This window comes from Cheilinus undulatus, linkage group 18, assembly GCF_018320785.1.
Source record: "Cheilinus undulatus linkage group 18, ASM1832078v1, whole genome shotgun sequence".
NCBI classification, from domain to species: Eukaryota; Metazoa; Chordata; class Actinopteri; order Labriformes; family Labridae; genus Cheilinus; species Cheilinus undulatus.
In genome coordinates this window covers 15,826,446-15,845,844 of record NC_054882.1, presented here as the reverse complement: position 1 = coordinate 15,845,844, position 19,399 = coordinate 15,826,446, and the positions used below count along the sequence as shown (strand labels likewise).

General features: G+C 39.1%; 1 protein-coding gene across 2 annotated transcripts in view; it reads left to right on the top strand.

Moving 5' to 3' along the window:
• The window catches only part of aqr (aquarius intron-binding spliceosomal factor), a 95,472-nt gene that overhangs the window by 62,079 nt on the left and 13,994 nt on the right, over positions 1-19,399 (top strand). For both annotated transcript variants that reach the window (XM_041812936.1, XM_041812937.1), the window contains exon 32: positions 7,644-7,814. In XM_041812936.1, coding sequence (XP_041668870.1) covers positions 7,644-7,814 — 171 coding nt within the window. The remainder of the gene's footprint in view (positions 1-7,643; positions 7,815-19,399) is intronic.

The following is a 19,399-nucleotide window of genomic DNA, read 5'->3' as shown; positions in this document are numbered from 1 at the left end:
AGGCATCAGGAGGTGGGTATCTGCTGCAAACTCAACATTTAATGACACTGTTGGCCTACATTTATTCAGATTTTAATAACTTATTTCAACACAGAGTTATTCTGGTTCCGACTAGCGAGGATGGCAAGGTTTAATAGTTTAGCCAGCTAGTGGCACACATTCCTGTTCAGTATAACTAAAGCAAAGGTACAATGTTAGAACAGCAGAAAAGATTGTATAACACAATGTAGCCCATTTTATACACCCTTTTACACAGATACACACATTTAGTTCCACCAGAGCAGATAACTATATTCCTCCTCAGCCTCCATTTCCACTGAATTGGCTGTTGTACAGCAGTTCATTCATTTTTAAATTTAAACGGTGGAGCTACCAGCCCATATGATATATTCATAACCCTGCTTGGTCTGCAGCTAACACCGGCTGCCCAGCACAGACCAGTGGGTTTGTCCTTCACACAAGGGGCCAGATTGTGTTTCATCATGTCATTGCTGAAGCACTCAAGACTACGTGTGCGGTCAGGGTGGGCTGGGTTGATGGAGGTGGGTTTAAAAAAAAAAAAAAAGAAGCTTTTTATCTGGCATGACACCAGCACAAGAGCAAATACTGGTATCAAGCCTTGTTTGACCAGTTCCTTTTGACTGTATTTTTTAATATTTTTAGTTATGAATAAAGATAGTAGCACTTGATTTAAAAGAGACATATTTTACCCTTTTAAGACACGTTTATATTGTTCTCAGAAGTCCCCAAAACATGCCTGTGAAATTTGTTGCTGAAAAAACACTTCTGTATTGGATTTTTACATATCTAAAAGCCCCTCTGTTTCAGCCCTTCCCAGAATGAGCTGTTTCTGTGCCTGTGGCTTTAAATATAATTAGCTGTCTGACTCCGCCCCTGACCACATCTCTCTCTCTGCACTCCTGGTGTTACAGACACTTTAATCCAAAGTTTAGTACCTGGACTGGGATTCGAACCATCAATCTCCCAGACCATAGTCAGCAGGTTAAGCCACTGATCTATCCAGCATCTCAGCTGGTAGCTGAGAGGGTCAGTAGAGGAGGGTGGAACTTTCCTCCAAGTGGGGGAGGGACCCTGGGGGTGGGTGCTTATGCCCCTGGTGAGGTCACTAGGCATAAAATCTGAGAACGGCTTGTTTCAGCACACATTTTCTGAAAGGTGGAGAAAGAGAGGGGAAAAGGAATGGATTTTTTCTGGTATTTGAGGGGATTGTGGACAGGCCAAGGACATACATTTGTGTTAGAAAAGCCTGAAAAAGTGATTTTTGCATAATATGTCCCCTTTAAGAGTAAAGTGAGTTTTTCTGATGCAAAGAAGTTGCTCTGCACTACTCTGCTGAAAAGTTAGTTGGCAGTGCAATTTTCATGCCAGTTTCTAGTCCCTATGCCATGTTTTCATTTGTTTTTATCATGGACAGTTATGCCAAGTGTATTATGCTGAAGTCCAAGTAAATAAAAGTTGAGCAGCTATTCATTTTAATGCAGTTACTGCAAACAAGACACCAGAGGCGTTGTTGGAGGAGATGAAGAGTACGGCTGTGTATTCTGTGGCCCCTGGGAAAGAAGCAACAAATAAATGCACGTCTGGTATTTTAGGGTGCTGACAAGTAAATTAGACCAGTTGTATTGTCTTCAGCAGCCATTTTTTTACCAAGACATTTTGGGCAATTCTATGCTTCCAACTGTGTGGCAACAGTTTGGGGAAGGACCTTTTCTATTCCAACATGACTCTGCCCCATTGGAAAAAAATAAGGACTATAGAGACATGGTTTGATGTGGAAGGACCTGACTGGCCCGCACAGAGTCCTGACCTCAACAAGGGATAACTATCGAAATACAGTACCAACATATTACCAGAACCAATACGTCCAATACCTACTGTACCAAATTACAAGCCAAATTTCTGTGCTTCATTTCAGTACCTCACACCTGCAAAACAATCAGTGCCATTCCAAAGGAAAGGCATGAAATATGTTAAGAAGTTACACCTACTTCCATTACTTCCATTGGCATCCTAATTCTGAATCATTTACGATACTGAGACAGCTATTATCCATCTGCCAACTTTTAAAACCCTTTTCTTCTTTTAATTCACAATCAATTCAGATACCATTTAGGCATTTGCACTTTTTAAAAAGTATTTATTTGTCACAGCTGTTGAAAAATGCCAAACAATACCCAACCCTAACCTTAACCCCCTCAAGCAACTTTTGGGATGAACTTGAATGGAGATTGTAAGCCAGGCTTTCTCGTCCAACATCAGTGGACCTCATAAATGCTCTACAGAATGAATGGGCACAAATTCCCACAGAAACACTCCAAAATCTTGTGGAAAGCCTTCCAAGAATAGTGGAGGCTGTTGTAGCTGCAAAGTGGGGGGCAACTCCATATTAAAGTACATGGATTTTAATACAGTGTCACTACAGTCCCTTTTAGTGTAGTGGTCAGGCAGCTGAATACTTCTGTACATAAAGTATATCAGAGTTCCTCATGGATGTTAGTGCAGCGGTCAGCGCTGTGTTTGCTCATGTCCCTGAAGCTCCTTATTGTTCTTTAATCCAGACCATGTGCGCTTCTCGAGGCACCAGGTCACATGAACCTCAACTCCATTTGCCTGTTGCCATTTTCAGGCTCCTCAAGGGAATTACCAGTATTACTCACTATGCCTGACACACATACACTCTCACTCACATGCATGCACTTTCCCAGGAACCAGAAGGGATAAATTGGACACTAGAGAAGCGAATGTATCCAGTGCATGCTGAATGCCTGTCACAGCTGAACAAACACTGCCACAAGCCTGCTTTGCACTTAAACAGGCACCGTGCACCCATCGTACACACAAACACTCATGCACGCACCCACACACTCCGAAGGTCTGTTCTGCTTCCTCGCCTCATTTGTTAAAGCACTTTCCATATTGAGTCTTAGCCTCATTGATAGTATTTCCCAAGTTGTCAGATGGCTCATAAAGGGCGAGAGACTTATCTAAATCCACATCTTCTGTTGTGTGAAAATGGCTTTTCTCAGCCACTAGGCTTGTTAGGCAAGGCTTTTCTGCTTCACAAGCTACATTTTAAAACAACATAAGAGCAGAAAGCTTTGTGGGCTTCACTCGCAGCTAGTCTAGATTTATACCTCTTATTACTGTCTTTGGACATACACTACGACCTGAAAGCCTCTTATCTTCTATCTCATCTGTTTCTATCATCTCTGGAGTCCTCACTTAGCTTCAGGCCATTAACTCAAACAGCACGGGTTAGGTCTGACCTTGTTGATATGATTACATGTTTCTCTGGGGTGCTGCGACATTAGATTACATTCATGTAAAATATGCATATGAGGTAAGGAAAGCTTGAAAGGCCAACTACATGTCTGATTAGATATTACTCCGCTGTGAGTGTGTGAGATTTCTACATGTGTTTATGACAATAGTGACATTTTCTCTCTGCAGCCAAACACTAAAGCTACTTCAGGAGTATTTTTATTCACTAAGACTAAAAATATTAGATCAGGGCCTTACAAAAATAAGAACAATTTACATCCTCAATGAGGCTTGAGTTTGAGGGTTTAGGGATATGGACAAAAAATCCTATCTTGATTCTTAGGGATGCACCAATATGACTTTGAACAGACCAGGTACAAGAACTTACATTAAGGTACCTACAGTTGGTATGTACCAATTTGTATAGTTTGCAGTCTGGTCTATTTTTGTCATCCCTATTTATCTTAAAATATCCCCAAACTGAAGACATGTCTTCATTTAGGGCTGAACGATGTTGGAAAAAACAGACATTGCAACAGTTTTTCTCTCTGCAATATTTATTGTAATATTTTTTTTTTTGAAAAAAAAAACAAACAAAAAAAACAGATGAATATAGTGCTTTTAGAGATGTTGCAATGCCATTTTTTTCTTCTCAATACAGATTCCGATAACAGAGTGTTGGGTATCGGTCTGTAACGGTGTAAACTTCCTGGACCGACTGTGCTGTGGAAGACTAGCAAATTATTTTAGCCGGACATTTGACTCAGAACATGGTTCAACAAATAATGTAAAGCCTCTCTGTGACACTTAGATTTCTCTGCTCATTATTGTGAGTTTTACTACAGAGAGCAATATGGCAGTCAGCAGTCAAGCTAGCGGTAATAAATGATTGAAAATTGATTTAAATGGATAAAAATACAGCCAATATCGGGTTTACCGGTGTGGATTTAATCTTTAAAGTCCCGAAAGTCACCCGAGTTACAGGCTCAATAGAAATGCTGTCATAAGGGATACAAAGGCATGTAAAGCCTCAACTGGATGGCACAATGGCTAGCTTCGAGAGGAAAAACAAGTAAGAGGTTACAATTTATGGTTAAAAAGTTATTCAAATTTTAATGATCTGTGTCGCTTCTTGTCATGTATAAAAATGCCGGTCTGGAAGGTTTTTAGACAAACTCGCACAGAGAAAAACTGTCACACAGCCTCCAAACTTTGCTGCTGCAATTGGTCCTTGTCCTTCTTTGCTACTCTGAAAACATTAGCTCTTGCATCCACTGTTTTCCAGCAGTGAAGAAGAATTGATTTCCGGTTTATAACATTCATTTTAGCATGGCTAAACGAAGTAGAATATAACTAGACGAGATCTCAGCTGCCATGACCTCACTTAACGAGTCCTTCACACTCTCTGTTAATGAGGCTACAGGCACACTCTGCTCCTCACTAGCCTCCTCTCTGGACACACCCTCTGGTGTCAAAGCATGCTCCAAATACACAACCTAGTCCATGGAGATGGTGATAGTAATCTAAATAGTGCATCAGAAAAACTGGTAATGGAATTACTTGAATTTTGAAAATCCTCTCAAATGTCACTAAAAAGTTTTTACGCTCTCATGAGGTGGTTTTTCAGATGTTTCAATATAGAAATGCATCACTAATGTGCAATGGAAACATTTTTTCCACATTTATACATCACAGGACATAAAGTACGGTGTCACATGGCCAGTTCACTCCGAGACAACATGGCGCGGTACATGTGGACAGAAGAGGAGACCGAGATTCTTCATAACCTCATACTTATACCCTTATATGTGGCTTTTGCCATGCATACGGATTCTGCCTCTGAACTATTATCCATTGCCAACACAAAACAGGTTTTTAGCATCCATCTTCCTCAAGGCTCATGCCCAAAACACCCTTCAATGGAACGACATTCAAAGCACAATTGTACTTAATCAAAATTTTAGAAATATCACTTTTATTTTGAAAAAACTGTAATGGAAATGCAGCTAGTGAGAGGTCTTCTCATGTGAATAACTGGTTGTTTCACTGCAGGTGTTCATCATTTTAAAAAATTTAAAAAGCTGCTATACACCATGTGTAAAAGTTCCTGCTAAATTGCATTGTAACATTGTAATCATGTGGGACTTTTTAAGGCAATATTTCAAATAGTTTCAGCCAGAAGAGCATCAAAACACATCAAAGACGAATAGGTCGATAAACGGCGGAGCTTTTCTTAAAACTTTCTGAGACAGTACTGCCTAATATTGTGTGAGTTGTAAGAATAGGGATGGGAATTTAGAACCCGTTCCAACTGGTTCGAATCCATCTGCATCATTTACATCAAATCTCAAAGATTCCCTTATCAATGCCTTATTTCCAGATGTCAGAGTGAGCAAGAACAGAGAAGTAGAGGAAGTAAACATGGTGGTCCATCACAAAAAAACAGGTTAAAGAGGTCAAAGGTGTGGCTTCATTTCTCAAAAACCATTGTAACAACGTGACGTGCAACTTCTGTTGAACTGTTCATTTTTATACATCAGAGTTCTAGTATCCAGAGACTAGTTTTATCTTTTAAAGAAAAAGAGTTGTAGTATTGTATTCTATTTAAGTTTAAGCAGTTTGTTTTAATTCAGACAGTTCCAACAAAAAAGAGAATTATTGTATATTAGAGCATGTTCTTCTCCCAAAAACTTGATGTTTAACATTTTTAGTAATTAAAATTGTTTCTTATAGCCAGTGATTGGAGTGTGCTTGTCATTGACTCTCACTGAGATGGCATACATCTTGTTCAGAGAGAAAGAGACACATTAAATTTGAGTTGTTATCAGTGAAAACCTATATAGTCTACTTTTTTTAAAAAGAAAATTCAAAGGAAGGAATTGATAAGGGAATCAATAAAGAATTGAATCAATAAGCTGAATTGATAATGGCATCAATATCAGTAAAACCTGATCAATATCTGCCACTTGTGAGACCATGCTTTCCAAGGCACACAGAAGTAAGGCACTGCCAAGAGAATTGATAAGATTAAATGTGAATGATGTTGATGGATTAAAACAATTGGAACTGGTTCTCGATTCCCATCCCTAGTAAAGGGAGTATAAATCAGCCTTTAGATTACACATTTCAAATAGAGTATCTGTAGTCAGTGCATTTATTCCTGGCTGTGGTTCTTATTGTAAACAATCTTTCTACTTAGCGTGACATTAGGCTTTTCTTGTCAGAATAGCATAAACTACAATAATATCAAATATATATATTTTTTGCATTTTATATCTTTTTTATATCAATATCTTAAATGTATTTCCCAGCCCTGTGGTGTTCTTTCCTCAACACGATAAATTCTCCTTCTTTTTGAGCACTCAACAGCTCATGTTGAATATTTCCTTGCTCATCCCTAACACTTATTCATATAGTCATTAAAGTTATAAATTAGTGCCATTTGGAGACAGGTAACAGGGGAGGAAGAACAAAGGCTGTCTCTGTTTTTGAAGTGTTGACTTCAGTGCAGCTGGATGAGGAACTGTTGATGAAGCAGCATAAATTATTATCAAAGATGGTAAGGCTGACGTCCAGGCTTAATTGAAACTGGATGAATAATGCATACTGTCTTCCTTTTAGATTTATTTAATTCTTTTTTTTTTTTTTTGTCACACTTGAAGGGCAGATTTTAGCCTCAGAGCCAGGATGTGCATGCTGAGGAATTTGTTGATTCTAAAGTAGGTGAATGATGCATATTAGCTCCTTAGCAGTCACATTTTGGAGGTGACATTGTGTTGGGTGGTTTAAAATCTTAGGCTGAAATAGGAGATATTGATTAAAACCATTTTTCATGGTTGGTTGTTTAAATGCAGTGGATGCATTAATAACTAAGTGCTCCTGGGAGACATCTTTGTTTTTATCCTGGAAAACAATCAAAAGCAGCAATTTTAAATTATTTTGCCTCCCGAGTTAACAAGCAAAATATGCAAAACACCTCCTCCTCTATGTAAGCAGTCCAGACTGGGAAATATGGTCCCAGCCTCGCTACCAGAGGTGTTGTACTCTGTCTGAGGCAATTAATTCCAGCCCAAATCAGATGGCTACTCATGCATAAATGAGCAGGGCTTTAATCTGGCTGTGAAGTCAAACACTCGACAGGTGAGAAAGGGCAACAGCAAGATGTGGAAGTATGAGAGAATGAGAACAGCCAGGTGTCAAACACAGGAAACAGCCCTTCTGTGGTGATGCTAAGAAAAAATGTGTGTATCTTGGTAATTAACCTTACTGCCTCAATTATAAAAATGTCATTGAACTGACCGACACCAGGTTCCTGAGCACAGTGCTAACCTTGCACCTTTTTCTCTCTCTTCCTTGTGAAGAACCTGGCAGAAGCTGAGTACTGTGTGGCTCTGTACATGTACATGCGTCTGCTGGGCTACCCTGCAGACCGCATCAGCATCCTCACCACCTACAATGGGCAGAAACATCTGATCAGAGACGTCATCAACCAGAGATGTGCCGGAAATCCATTCTTTAGTCAGCCAAACAAGGTAAGAACACATGGCGCCAGAGCCCACTGCAGCAAAGATGCACCAATAGATGATTTTTTTTTTGGCAATTCTTTATTTAGGGGAAGTTCAGGGTCATTTTAAATATCAACAGTCAAGCTTTTACATAGCAAAAAGTAAGAGAGATCCACAATGACATATTTGTATCCGACATGACTTCTCTTAAGAATTCTTCTTTTATCAGTATTCCCATTTTTCCTTGTTTTTAGTTACAGTCTTTTCATTTAGTAACTACATACGGTCTTTGCAGAGGAATGTGTAATCACGTTAATATACACGTGGATACTTAGACTGTTCAACAAGATTTCTTTTTCCATCTAGGATTGAAGGGCAGAAACAATTGGTGTGCAAGAAAAATACAATATTCAGTATGCTATGTGTGTACATTCTATGGGTACCTATGCACAGATTTGTTATGGGGTTAACATCAAGTTGCACCTGTGAAGTATCTATCTTGTTAGTTTACAGAAATCAAGAAAAGTTACTGTGGCTGACGTTTGTGGGTAATCCATCTTGACAACAGCTGTGTAAATCTGTCCATTTGTAATCAAAGGGAGAAAGTAATTTTTTCCATGACATAGATTTCGTTAACTATATCCTCCCACTCTTTGATTGTGGGGGAGTCAGGATGCAGCCAATGTCTGGTTATGGTCTTTTTACTAGCCGATATTGGAATGCTAAATAAATCAATGTTATAATGTCCTGACAAGAGATGATTTTTAAACTTAGCTACGTGTCATATTAGTAAGAAATCATATTAGATCAGGTTGGATTGGATATCTTTATTGTCTCAAGAGACAATATGGTTTTAACAGAAGTCTACACAGACTATACACATCATACAAGCTGCTTCAAGGCATGAACACATACAAATAACACATAACTCCCATAACATGATAGATGGGAAGTGAGATATGGGCCACAAAGTCCATATATGTGTGATGTCAAAAGTACCTACAGCTCATTTAAAAACCCAACAGCTGTTGGAACAAATTACCTCAGCTATCTGTTCAGTTTGGCCCTCCTTGCATAAGTAAGCCTCCTCCCTGCACACAGAAGTCTAAACTCTTCATGCAGATGGTGGTGAGGGTCTCCCAGGATAGCCTTTGACTTCTAAGTGCCTTTCCCTTGAAAAACATGGTCAAGATCATTCAAATCAATGCCAACAACCTCTCAGCAAAGACTATCTTTGAGGAAAGATCACCCTAACAGTGCTGACAACTACATCATTACAGCGTCAGGACACCCTAACATGATATCAATACCAGTTTTCAATACCACAACATTTTTTTAAGTCCTAGCCACCCATTATTGTTATTTCATGATTTTGGTTGCCAAAATTCAGGCAAACTCCTAAATATTGAATAAATAGTAGGGATGCACTGCATGGTATCTATATTGGCTTAAAAATATGAATATCAGCAGATAGGAAAATTTCTGTCAATATACTGGCCAAACATGTATAGATTGTTTGTAGTAATATGATGCCGATGATGCAGGAATGCTCAGTGGGGGTCAGGAAGTGGGGGGCAGCTGTTAAGAATGAATGAGAACAGATGAAAGTCAGTACTTCACAACTTTCCATAGACCTCAATGCTGTATTTATCAGAAATTTTTTACATACACTGAGCCCTACACTTTACAGAAGTGAACTGTGGAGATGATCAATATCACAAATTACTCAGTTCTGCAGGCCTTCTAGCGTCTAACATCGTCTAGTCAGATGAAGGTAGTCTTTTTTCCTTCATACCATCTTGGATTGTTCTTAAACAAGGAAAAGGCCTTGATTACATATAAAAAGTATTTCATTATGTACTAGCTCTGAAACACAGCATGTCTCATCTGAAGTAAAACTAAACAACTTTTCAGTCTCAATTATCTCCCCTGCGAAATGTATTCAAGTTGTTTGGACATTTACATATTTTATGTAACTTTATACAACACATACAGCACACACTTCAGTTTCCATGAAGGCTGACACATTCCCCCTCTCCTGTCAGGAAGGAAAACAGTCCCAGCAGACATGTTTTCACCTCATATTAGATGGAGAGAGACTTAGACTTGTTTAATAGGCACATACATGACACATCGACTGTGCACACGTTTCTTCACACCTTCACTTGTCAGCTGAATTCATTGCAGCAGCCTCCTAAGCTCTGCTGCACTAAGAGAGAGAAAATCACAGGTCTGAATTCTCACAAAGCTTTTCTGCCTGCCATTACACAAAAAAACGCACATTCTCTCTTTCTCACCTTGTGTAATTTAAGCATGTTTGTACATTTAAATGGTGCTTTCCCTACAGTCCTTGCAGTGGGACTCAGAGTATCTTCATGCTTGATCTGCATGATTTTACATGGTGGATAGCATCGATGCCTTTGATGTAGTTTTAACAAAATTGACAAAATATTTTATCATATCACATGTGATTTTATGTAATGGTTGGGGACAGGCCTGCCCATAGAGTTGGCTGGGCCCCTGGAAAGCCCAGAAAATGGGCCCTCCCAGTTGTAACTGATTGATGATATCAATGCATGTATGTTGGATCAGTCGCATTGGTGTTAGCATCCTGGCTAACAGTTATCTCACTTTGAAGCTATTATTGGGTTCTGATGTTCAGATTATTTATTAGTGCTACTTTTTTAACCCATTTCACCACTTTGAAACCCATTTTGCCACTTCTTTTTGCCACTTTTAACTAATTGTTGCTGTGTTTTGCCCTTACTTGCCACTTTTTTGCCACTTTTAATAAATGTTGCTGCTTTTCCCCCATTTTTTGAAACTTTCTTGCCATTTTTGCCCCATTTTTCACTGTTTTACCATTTTGCCACTTATTGCCCATTCTTGCAACTTTGTTTTGCCACTTTTAACTGATTTTTGCAGCATTTTGTCTTGTTTTGCTACTTTAAACCCATATTTTTGCCACCTTTTGCCCATTATACCCCTTACTTAGTCTGTAACTTTTTGCCCATTTTTGCCACTTGTTTTTGCCACTTCTTACCCATGTTTGCTACTCATTGCAACTTGTAACCAATTTTTCCAGCATTTTACCCTGCTTTCCTCTTCTAACCCTTTTACCCCCCCTTTGCCCATTTTCACCACTTGGTTTTGCAACATTGAAGCTAATTTGGCACTTTTTGTCACCTATTTTGCCACTTTTTTCCCATATTTGCCTCTTTCCTTTGCCACTTTAACCCAGTTTTGCCACTCTAACCTTGTTTGCCATTTCTTTATGCTACTGTAAACCCATATTTTGAGCATTTTGTCATATTTTGCTACTTTTCAGCCATTAATGCCATTCTTTGCCATTTCCTGTCACTTCTGTTTGTCACTTTAACTAATTTATTGCCACTTTTTAGCCACTGTTACCCATTTTGGCCACTTTTTGCCACTTTTTTGCCACGTATAGCCCATTTTTGCCACTTCCTTTTGCTACTTTTAATCCATTTTGCTGCTTTTTGTCCATTTCTTGTCACTTATTTTGCTACTTTGTGCCCATTTTTCTGCACATCATGGCTTAGCTCTGAAGTCTGACATTAATTTCCTAATCATTTTCATCAGTGTGCTCATCTAGATTGTTAACATTATCAACGAAAGTAATTCAGTTCGATGGAAAGTTGTTTACATTTTGAAAAGGGCTATTTTGTACTACAGCAGAAGTAAACAGCATATTTTTAGGTTTTGTTGTTTTGAATAGAGTGGTTATTATTCAGGTTAAAACAAGTATGGATATCACAGTATTACTTTACAATGGACTTTGCTTTAGCTGACCTCCATTGGCCCCTAGTTTTGTTGGGCCCCAGAAAGCTCTCCCTTTATTGGTGGCTTTGTTTGGGGATTTACCAGTGCAGTCAACTGTCCTGTTTTTTTCCATTTTTAACTGTCTACACTGTCTTGTTACCTAGAAAGTGGTCTTGATTCATCACATCAGAATTTCACCACCACACTGGAATCATGAGAATATCGCTCTTGAGGTGGCAGTAGGAATGATTGTTAATTGTTCAACGGTGGACAAAATTCTGCCAATGCATGTTATAAACCATTACAAGGCAAACCAAGCAAAGAGTCCCTCTGTTTTTCAGCCTCTCCTTTATTGTCTCCATCAGATCATGAGACCATGATGACTGCTGCTGGTCATAAGACCCAAGTAGATCAGGTCAGGCTGCTCTATCTGCCCCTAACAGCTAGCATACCAGCAGCCTGCATACCTCTGTAAATCCTGCTCACTGAGGTGTGTAGTGGAGTAAAGTGTGCATAATTTCAGAGTGGGCGTAAACTCACTGTTGTGTTCATCCCTGAAGGATTGCGTTAGATTGTCTTCATCCAGCCCACGGTATTTCCCTCACTGTCTTTGTTTCTCTTGTCTTCTCTGGCTGTGTTCAGTCAGCAGCCCGTTGGCACAGTTTTCCATCCGTTTTCTGTTTGCTCCGCTAAATGCTTTTACCCGCTCGCCTCAGGTTATGCTTTTACTCATTCTACCATTCTTTTTTCCCTGCTCACATACACACACCTTTCTTTGGTCTCTTTTCTTTTAGTTTTTACACACTTGGCTATGACAGAGGCTGCAAAGGCATGCCAAAGAAAGTGGAAAGAATGGAGTAAAATTCTCATATCTCCAGTTTATTGGATTCTCATTCTTCCATAGCAGTGTAGGCTGCCAGATTATGTTGTGATGTTCAAATATTTTTAACATTTTTCTCATCTCTGTGTAGTTTAACTGATGTGCACAGGGATTTTCCCATATGACCAATTAAATTTTAGTATCCCAGGTCTGTTGTTTTGCTCAGGCGTACTGTATAGAAGCCCTTTTCTGTCTTTTTTGGCTCCATTGGGGATTTCATGTGGGAGATATAGCTGTTGTTATTTTCTACTCTTGTCTTCAACAACAAATACCAAGAAGAGAGCAAAACAGTCTGAGTTTGTGATGTCTCTAGATACTTTCCAGTTCTACAACCTGATGTAAAACTCAAATCAATTAAAACAGGTCACAAATATGGCTTTTTTTAACTTTATGGCATGAAAATAATGTTTGTTTTTTCAACATTTTTAGATGAAAGACTAGATCATTTTTTTAAATGGCAACACACAAGTAAATGTTACTTAAGCAAGAATAATTTGTTAATTTGTTTGACCATTTGAACTTGTGGATAAATACATACTTAGTGTCATTTTAGATTTTAGGGAAGAATTTAGAGCAGAATATACACAGAGGAAGACTTTGGCCCACTCTTATGAACACAATATCTTAAGAACTCTTTGGGAGGCTTTTTTCATTTCAGCTTAGACTCAAGAATGATTTGACCAGGTTTTGGAGATTTTAATGTTTATCCCTTGCTTTTGAATAAGATATCTCGAGAATGCTTCGAGGAATTTCCTTCAAACTTTGCACAAACACCCACTATGGCTCAAGGATGAACTGATTAGATTTTGGGGTTAAATAGCAAATTGTGAGGTCATTGGGCCTCCTGTTCATTCCTTGCCCATTTTGGGCATTTGGTTTGATGCAGCTCAGAAAGGGGGATTTGCTTTTCCACCACAATTGAGCTACCCATTTGTGGGTGCATCTAGAGCTGATGATGTGGTGTTTGGAGTCGATGATGTTAAATAGCTGTGCTTCAGTAAGCATTGTTTTGTTCTGCCAGAAAGATGGAATGTTTGTGAACATTGCATCTCAGAAACACTTAGGTTTCTTTTCATATTTTCTACAAATGTCCTCTAAGGCATGGATGAACTGTTTGATTTTGGAGGTTATATATCAGAGTTACAGGTCATTAGGCCTCATTTTCATCTCTTGCTCGTGAACATCTTAAAATTGCTCTGAGAGTTTTTCCCGAACTTTGCACAAACATCCACCATGGCTCATGGATGCACTTACCTGATTTTGTCCGGTAAAAGTATTGGGCCTCATGTTCATCCCTTGCTTGAGGTATCCCAGGAACATGGAGTGATTTCTGTCAGACTTTTCACAAATGTCCACCCTGACTCAAGGATGACTAATTAGGTTTTTGAGGTCAAAGATAAAGGCCATTAGGCCTCACTTTATCCCTTGCTTCAGTGGTTTATACAAATGACTCTACCACAGGAACCCTCCTAGTCCTTCTTGACCCGTCACTGAGCTTTTACTGTCCAGTCATTGTACACCCCACAGAGGAGTATAACCACCAGGCAGTTGTTCTAGTTTTCCACAAAATGGAAAAAAAAACAGGCTTATACCTGGTGTTGTTAGTACCACAATTCTATTTTTGGTTTTAGTCTTTGACATTTTCTGAGAGTAAACTGAATATCAACAGTCTTATCCTTTCTTTCGAGCTCATTTCTGTTTCTAAATTTTCTACCAAAACAGAACCAAGGAGGTTTGCCTTTGTGTCTTCTTGTGCTTAGAAATGGCATCCTGTTGTTCTGTAGTAGTTTATGCTGTGCCATGCTACCTTGTTGCTTTGTCTTCAAGTTTATGTCACATTCTGACAACTTGCCAGAAATTGTGCTTGGTCATGTAAAATGTCCGGCAGTGTTAAGACATGAAGCGTCAGTCATTGTGCTCATGGGCTTAGTCAGAATGCATGCCAAGTATTAAAGTGACTGGGGTGACAGGCTGCTAGATTTGCTGAAAAGAAATATGTCCAAAAAGAGAAAGAGAGATGGAAAGAAAAGAAAGAGGGGGCTCTTGTGGGTAAAATGCTGAGCAGCTGAAAGGTCATGGCGCTGAGCATTGGGTCCACAGTGTGTCTGACAATATGTCACACAGGCTGAAACCAAGCAGATGTCAGCAGCCAGAGCATTTCACTGTGATTATGGTAATTAGACAGAAAAGGAGAGTAAGGCCAGTTAGCATCAGCCAGCTCTCCAAAATACACTACTTTTAGATGCTGAATAAGTTTCTGTGCAATAATGTAGTTATACATCTTTTTTTTCTTGCAGTTAAATCTGTTGATTTTGACAGATGCCATATTACAGTAAGAAGTATCAATAAAATTTAAATAAATCGATCTCAGACTAAATAAGATTGTCCTGAAGTCACCATGTTGGTCTCATCATAACAAAGAACTTTATACCACCTTGACCATGGAGTCTCCCACATGCATTTTGGTGAAGTCTGGTCCAGATCTAATCTGAGTTTTCTTCAACAGTGACTTTCTCTTTGCCACTCTCTCATAAAGCTTTGACTGATGAAGAACCTGACCAACAGTTGTTGTATGCAGAGTCTCTCCCATCTCAGCTGCTGAAGCTTGTAACTCTTTCAGAGTAGGAATTAGTGCCTTGGTGGCCTCTCTCACTAGTCTTCTTCTTGCATTTTCGCTCAGTTTGTGAGGACAGCCTGATCTAGACAGATTTACACATGTGCTGTATTCCTTCCATTTCTTGATGATGGATTTAACTGAACTCTGGGGGATGTTCAGTGCCTTGGACATTTGTTTTGTGTGCATCCCCAGACTTATATTTTCAGTAACGTTTTCTCTGAGTTGCTTGTAGTGTTATTTTGTCTTCATGGTGTAATGGTAGCCATGAATACTGATGAATCAGTGACTGGACCTTCCAGGTGTCCTTATACTACAGTCACTTGAGACACATTCACTGCACTCAGGTGATCCCCATTTCACTAATTGTGAGACTACTAGCACAGATTGGCTGGATATTTGTTGAATTAGGGGGTGAATATTTTTGAAGGCACTTATTTTACATTGCATATTTTTTAAAATTTACATTACCTTGTAGAGATCTGTTTTCACCTTGACATTAGAGAGGTTTTTTTTCTTGCTAGAGCCCTTAAATCATATTGACCATGACTGATTTATAAAATCAGCAAAGGGTAAAACATTCAAGGGGTGAATACTTGTATAGGCACTGTGCAGTAAAAGGCATTGGATTGCAATTGTTTGTCTGTGAAGTTGAATGTTTAATAGGAGACAGAGGAGATGATTTAGAAGAAAAGATGTGGCTGTTGAAGCTTTCAGTCCTGCCCTCCAAGCACTTCCATAAATACACACCCGTCTTCCCATTCGGCTTGTTTCTTTCCTTCATTGTATCAGCCTGTCTGTGCTATCTAAACCACAGCATAGGGATGTAGATGGAGGAACGCCAGCATGTCCCAGCATGACTTTCTTAGGCAGATATGAAATTCAGACACATGGAAATTAAAGCACAAAGAAGGAGACATTTACATCTGTCTTCCTTGAGAGTTTCTTGGTAAAAAATGGAAAATCTTGCAAAAACCTCTCCTCATTCCAGGAAGTAATTACCGTGAATACATTATGTCAGAAAGGGTGGAGCGGGTCAGGAGGAGAGGTCCAAGCTTGCCCATTAGTTAGGAATCACAGTGACAATGAGGAGGAGAGAAGGATTGAAGAAAATGAAATGAGTAAAATAGTCTGTTCTTGCATCAGAAAATGTGTATGTGTGTAAAAATATCTTTCTCCGTATCTTTGTGTGTTTCTTTGTATCCATAGACTTGCATGTGCCACAATGACATGACCTCTGTAATTCACTCCCTGGAAGATTTCTCATAAATAACTAAACACCATGCAAAATGCTGCGCCTTGGGGAGATTCTCTATCAGGGCTTCATTGTCGCTGTCTGTGGGCTAAGAATAACTCACTCACTCTAAAGCACCCCTTCCCTGCAAAACTCTTTATTTGGGCTCAGATCATGCATTTCAAGCCTCTTATTCATTCACGTTCGACTTGAACAAATGTTTTACTGGACTGAGTCTGTATGTGGCACATGTTTGAGAACATGTGCGTGCATGCATAGTGCTGCATTTCGAGTCGAATATACAGCCCACGAAGCTTCATGCTATTGTGAAAGCGACATATTGTTGCCTCTGGTGCTGCACCTGTTCTACATAGCAACAGGGAGACGTAAATAAATATTGGTCTATTACATCGTTAGCTACATCTCTCCCTCATGTACACATTCACACGCTTCCCCTATCACCTTCTTACCCCAAAAGGGTTTTTTATTGAGGTGATAAGCAAATGGCAGCTTCAGAATCACTTAAAGTTGCATTAGCTAATAAGATATTACCACAGCCGCAGCATGATTTATTTAGTATGGCTGGTTTCAAAGGTTGGTCACTGTAGTCCTGGGTTCTGTGGGGCTTCTCAGTTGCAGCTCATGTCCTATTGATCCACTCTAGAGAGGAGATCTTTGGAGGAAAGGCCGGCCTCTTTACTGAGCTTTACTTTCTTATTTTGACCAAATTTTAAGAAATATGAATTTTTTATGGCCTGTTTTATATCAATTCTATTTAAATAGAGTCTTGCTTTTTGTAGTTATGCAAATCTAACTATTCCTTCTGTCACAGTTTCCATCACCAAGTGGGTTAAAACATTGCATCTTTATTCCCATTTCTCATTTTATTTTGAAGATGTATCCTCAATTTTTGTTGTCATTGACTGTCCAAGATAACAGTGCAGTCCTGTTTATTTTATTCGTATGACCTAAAGACTTCTAAAAGGCATGTTTTGTCCTTCAGGTATCACAAACACATCAGGGGGTAAAGTTTTTAAAAAACGCTAGAAGTGGAGGTGATAAAACTAACTGTATTTAAAGACTGAGAGATAACACATTGGGATTGAAAACCTGGAGTGATAAATTAAAGGTCGATTTGATGAAAATAGTAGCAAATTTACTTATTTTTTATTGCTTTTATTTATTTTTTATCAATGACGGCACGAAAATGTAATTTATCTATGAGGAAAGGGGTCTTAAGGGTGAAAGTAACAAAAAATGATGACGCCAATAAGGCAATGAAAATGCATGAGATTTGAAATACTGTAAAATCTGGAATGTAAGTTGCCCAAAGGGCAAAAAGGTTCAAACACTTGCTCCTGTGTGACTATTTTAATTTCTTCTTGCAAAGTCTACAACAGTGGTGTCTATACCACAGCCTGTAAGCCTTTTTTGACTGGTCCTCAACAAAGTCTTGAAATTTAATGAAATGTGGTCCATATTAGTGCATGAAGCTTATACTAGACTGTATTATTATTCTTAGTTTCAGCACAAAGCAGCAGCTACCATGCTAATTCTATAAATAAACATTTTGAGGAGATGAACTTGTTCATGTGTTTTGTTCATGACTAAATTGAGGCACCATGAATGGTAAATTGGCAAGCAAAATGATAACAATATCTTGATTTATAACACCCTGATAGATCGTGACAGCAAATAGCAGCATCAATGATGTTCCACAGACAGAGCCAGTGGTATCAATGGTTGACCAGAGCCCCTGAAATCTGATTGGCCAACCCAAACTCCTTACAGTGATTGGCTGTTTGCCTTGTTAGTCATGAAATAGCCATTTTAGCATGCCCAATCACGAAGCGTATCACAACCTACATTAGACTTGTTTTACTAACTTTAATATCCTTAGGGTGAGGTCTATGAAAGTGATCCCACCATCCTTATATATTTCTGTATGTGGCCCCCAATGGAAAAAGTTTGGAAACCTCTGGTCTACAACATGTGGTTTCTCTGCAGCTGTGTTGCTCTTTTGGAGCAATCTGTTTTTGCTGTGTGAAGTCTGTGCATCTACCCGCTATAATACGGTCATTGGGCTCTCAGCCTGCAGCAGTGAGGCTGCCCTCCTCCACCCATCACCTGTTGTCTTTACTGAAGACAACAGTGACTACCAAAGTTATAAACAGTTTACTAAATGATATATTCCCTGGTTTCTTTAAATGCATGGTTATGACCTAACGAGGGAGAAAGTGGTTAAGAATCAGTGCTAACCCTTGCCAGTGTCATCTGTGTCATAATATTCCAGCAGGTTCTGAGGTGTGAAGCCAAAGCACATGCATGCAGTACACAATGAATGGGGATGTGTTTTTTTAATCGCATTAGGTGTGAAACAGCGGCAGCTGCAGGAACTTGCATTAAACATTACTCCCTCTTTAGTCAATTGGAGCAGTTCCACTACCCATGCTCCGGTCTTGTTCTGGTACGTCCCAGAAGTGCCAGTCCGCTCCACTTCAACTGAGATACACTGCAGGTTTATGAAACTCTATAGTCCTTGTAGAGCTGCTTGCTCTAAAACAGCCAGAAAAATGTGTGAAGTACCCAGACCACTTCAAAATACAACACAACGCACAGACTCCCAACCATAAATCATCACTATCGACATTACATCTCATTCTGCAGCACAAGCAAAAGGTCATGCAGAGGTCAGATCCACAACAGCACCAGTTACAAAGAAAGGTTAACTTTTGAGATTAAAAGTCACAGAATTTGACATGAAACCACTCATCCTTTGTAGAAAACATAAACCTTTTTACTTCATAATGTACTTATCCTAGGCAGAAACAATAAAATCATGGGAACATGTCGAAATGAACATCAAAATAATCCTCTATTAAAAAACTAAAAAACTCCAGCATTGTTAAAAAAAACTCCAGCATTGCGTTTCACAGTGCTTTAGAAGCATTTCCTGTGTGCAGGGTCTGGTAGAGCAAAAACTGTTGCACTGTGGAGTGCAGCACAGCTGTTGTATGTGGAAATTACAGGTTGGCCAACTTTTTGGATTAAAAAATAGGTACCAAAAGTGCAGGTTAAACACCAGATTTTGAGGTATTAGT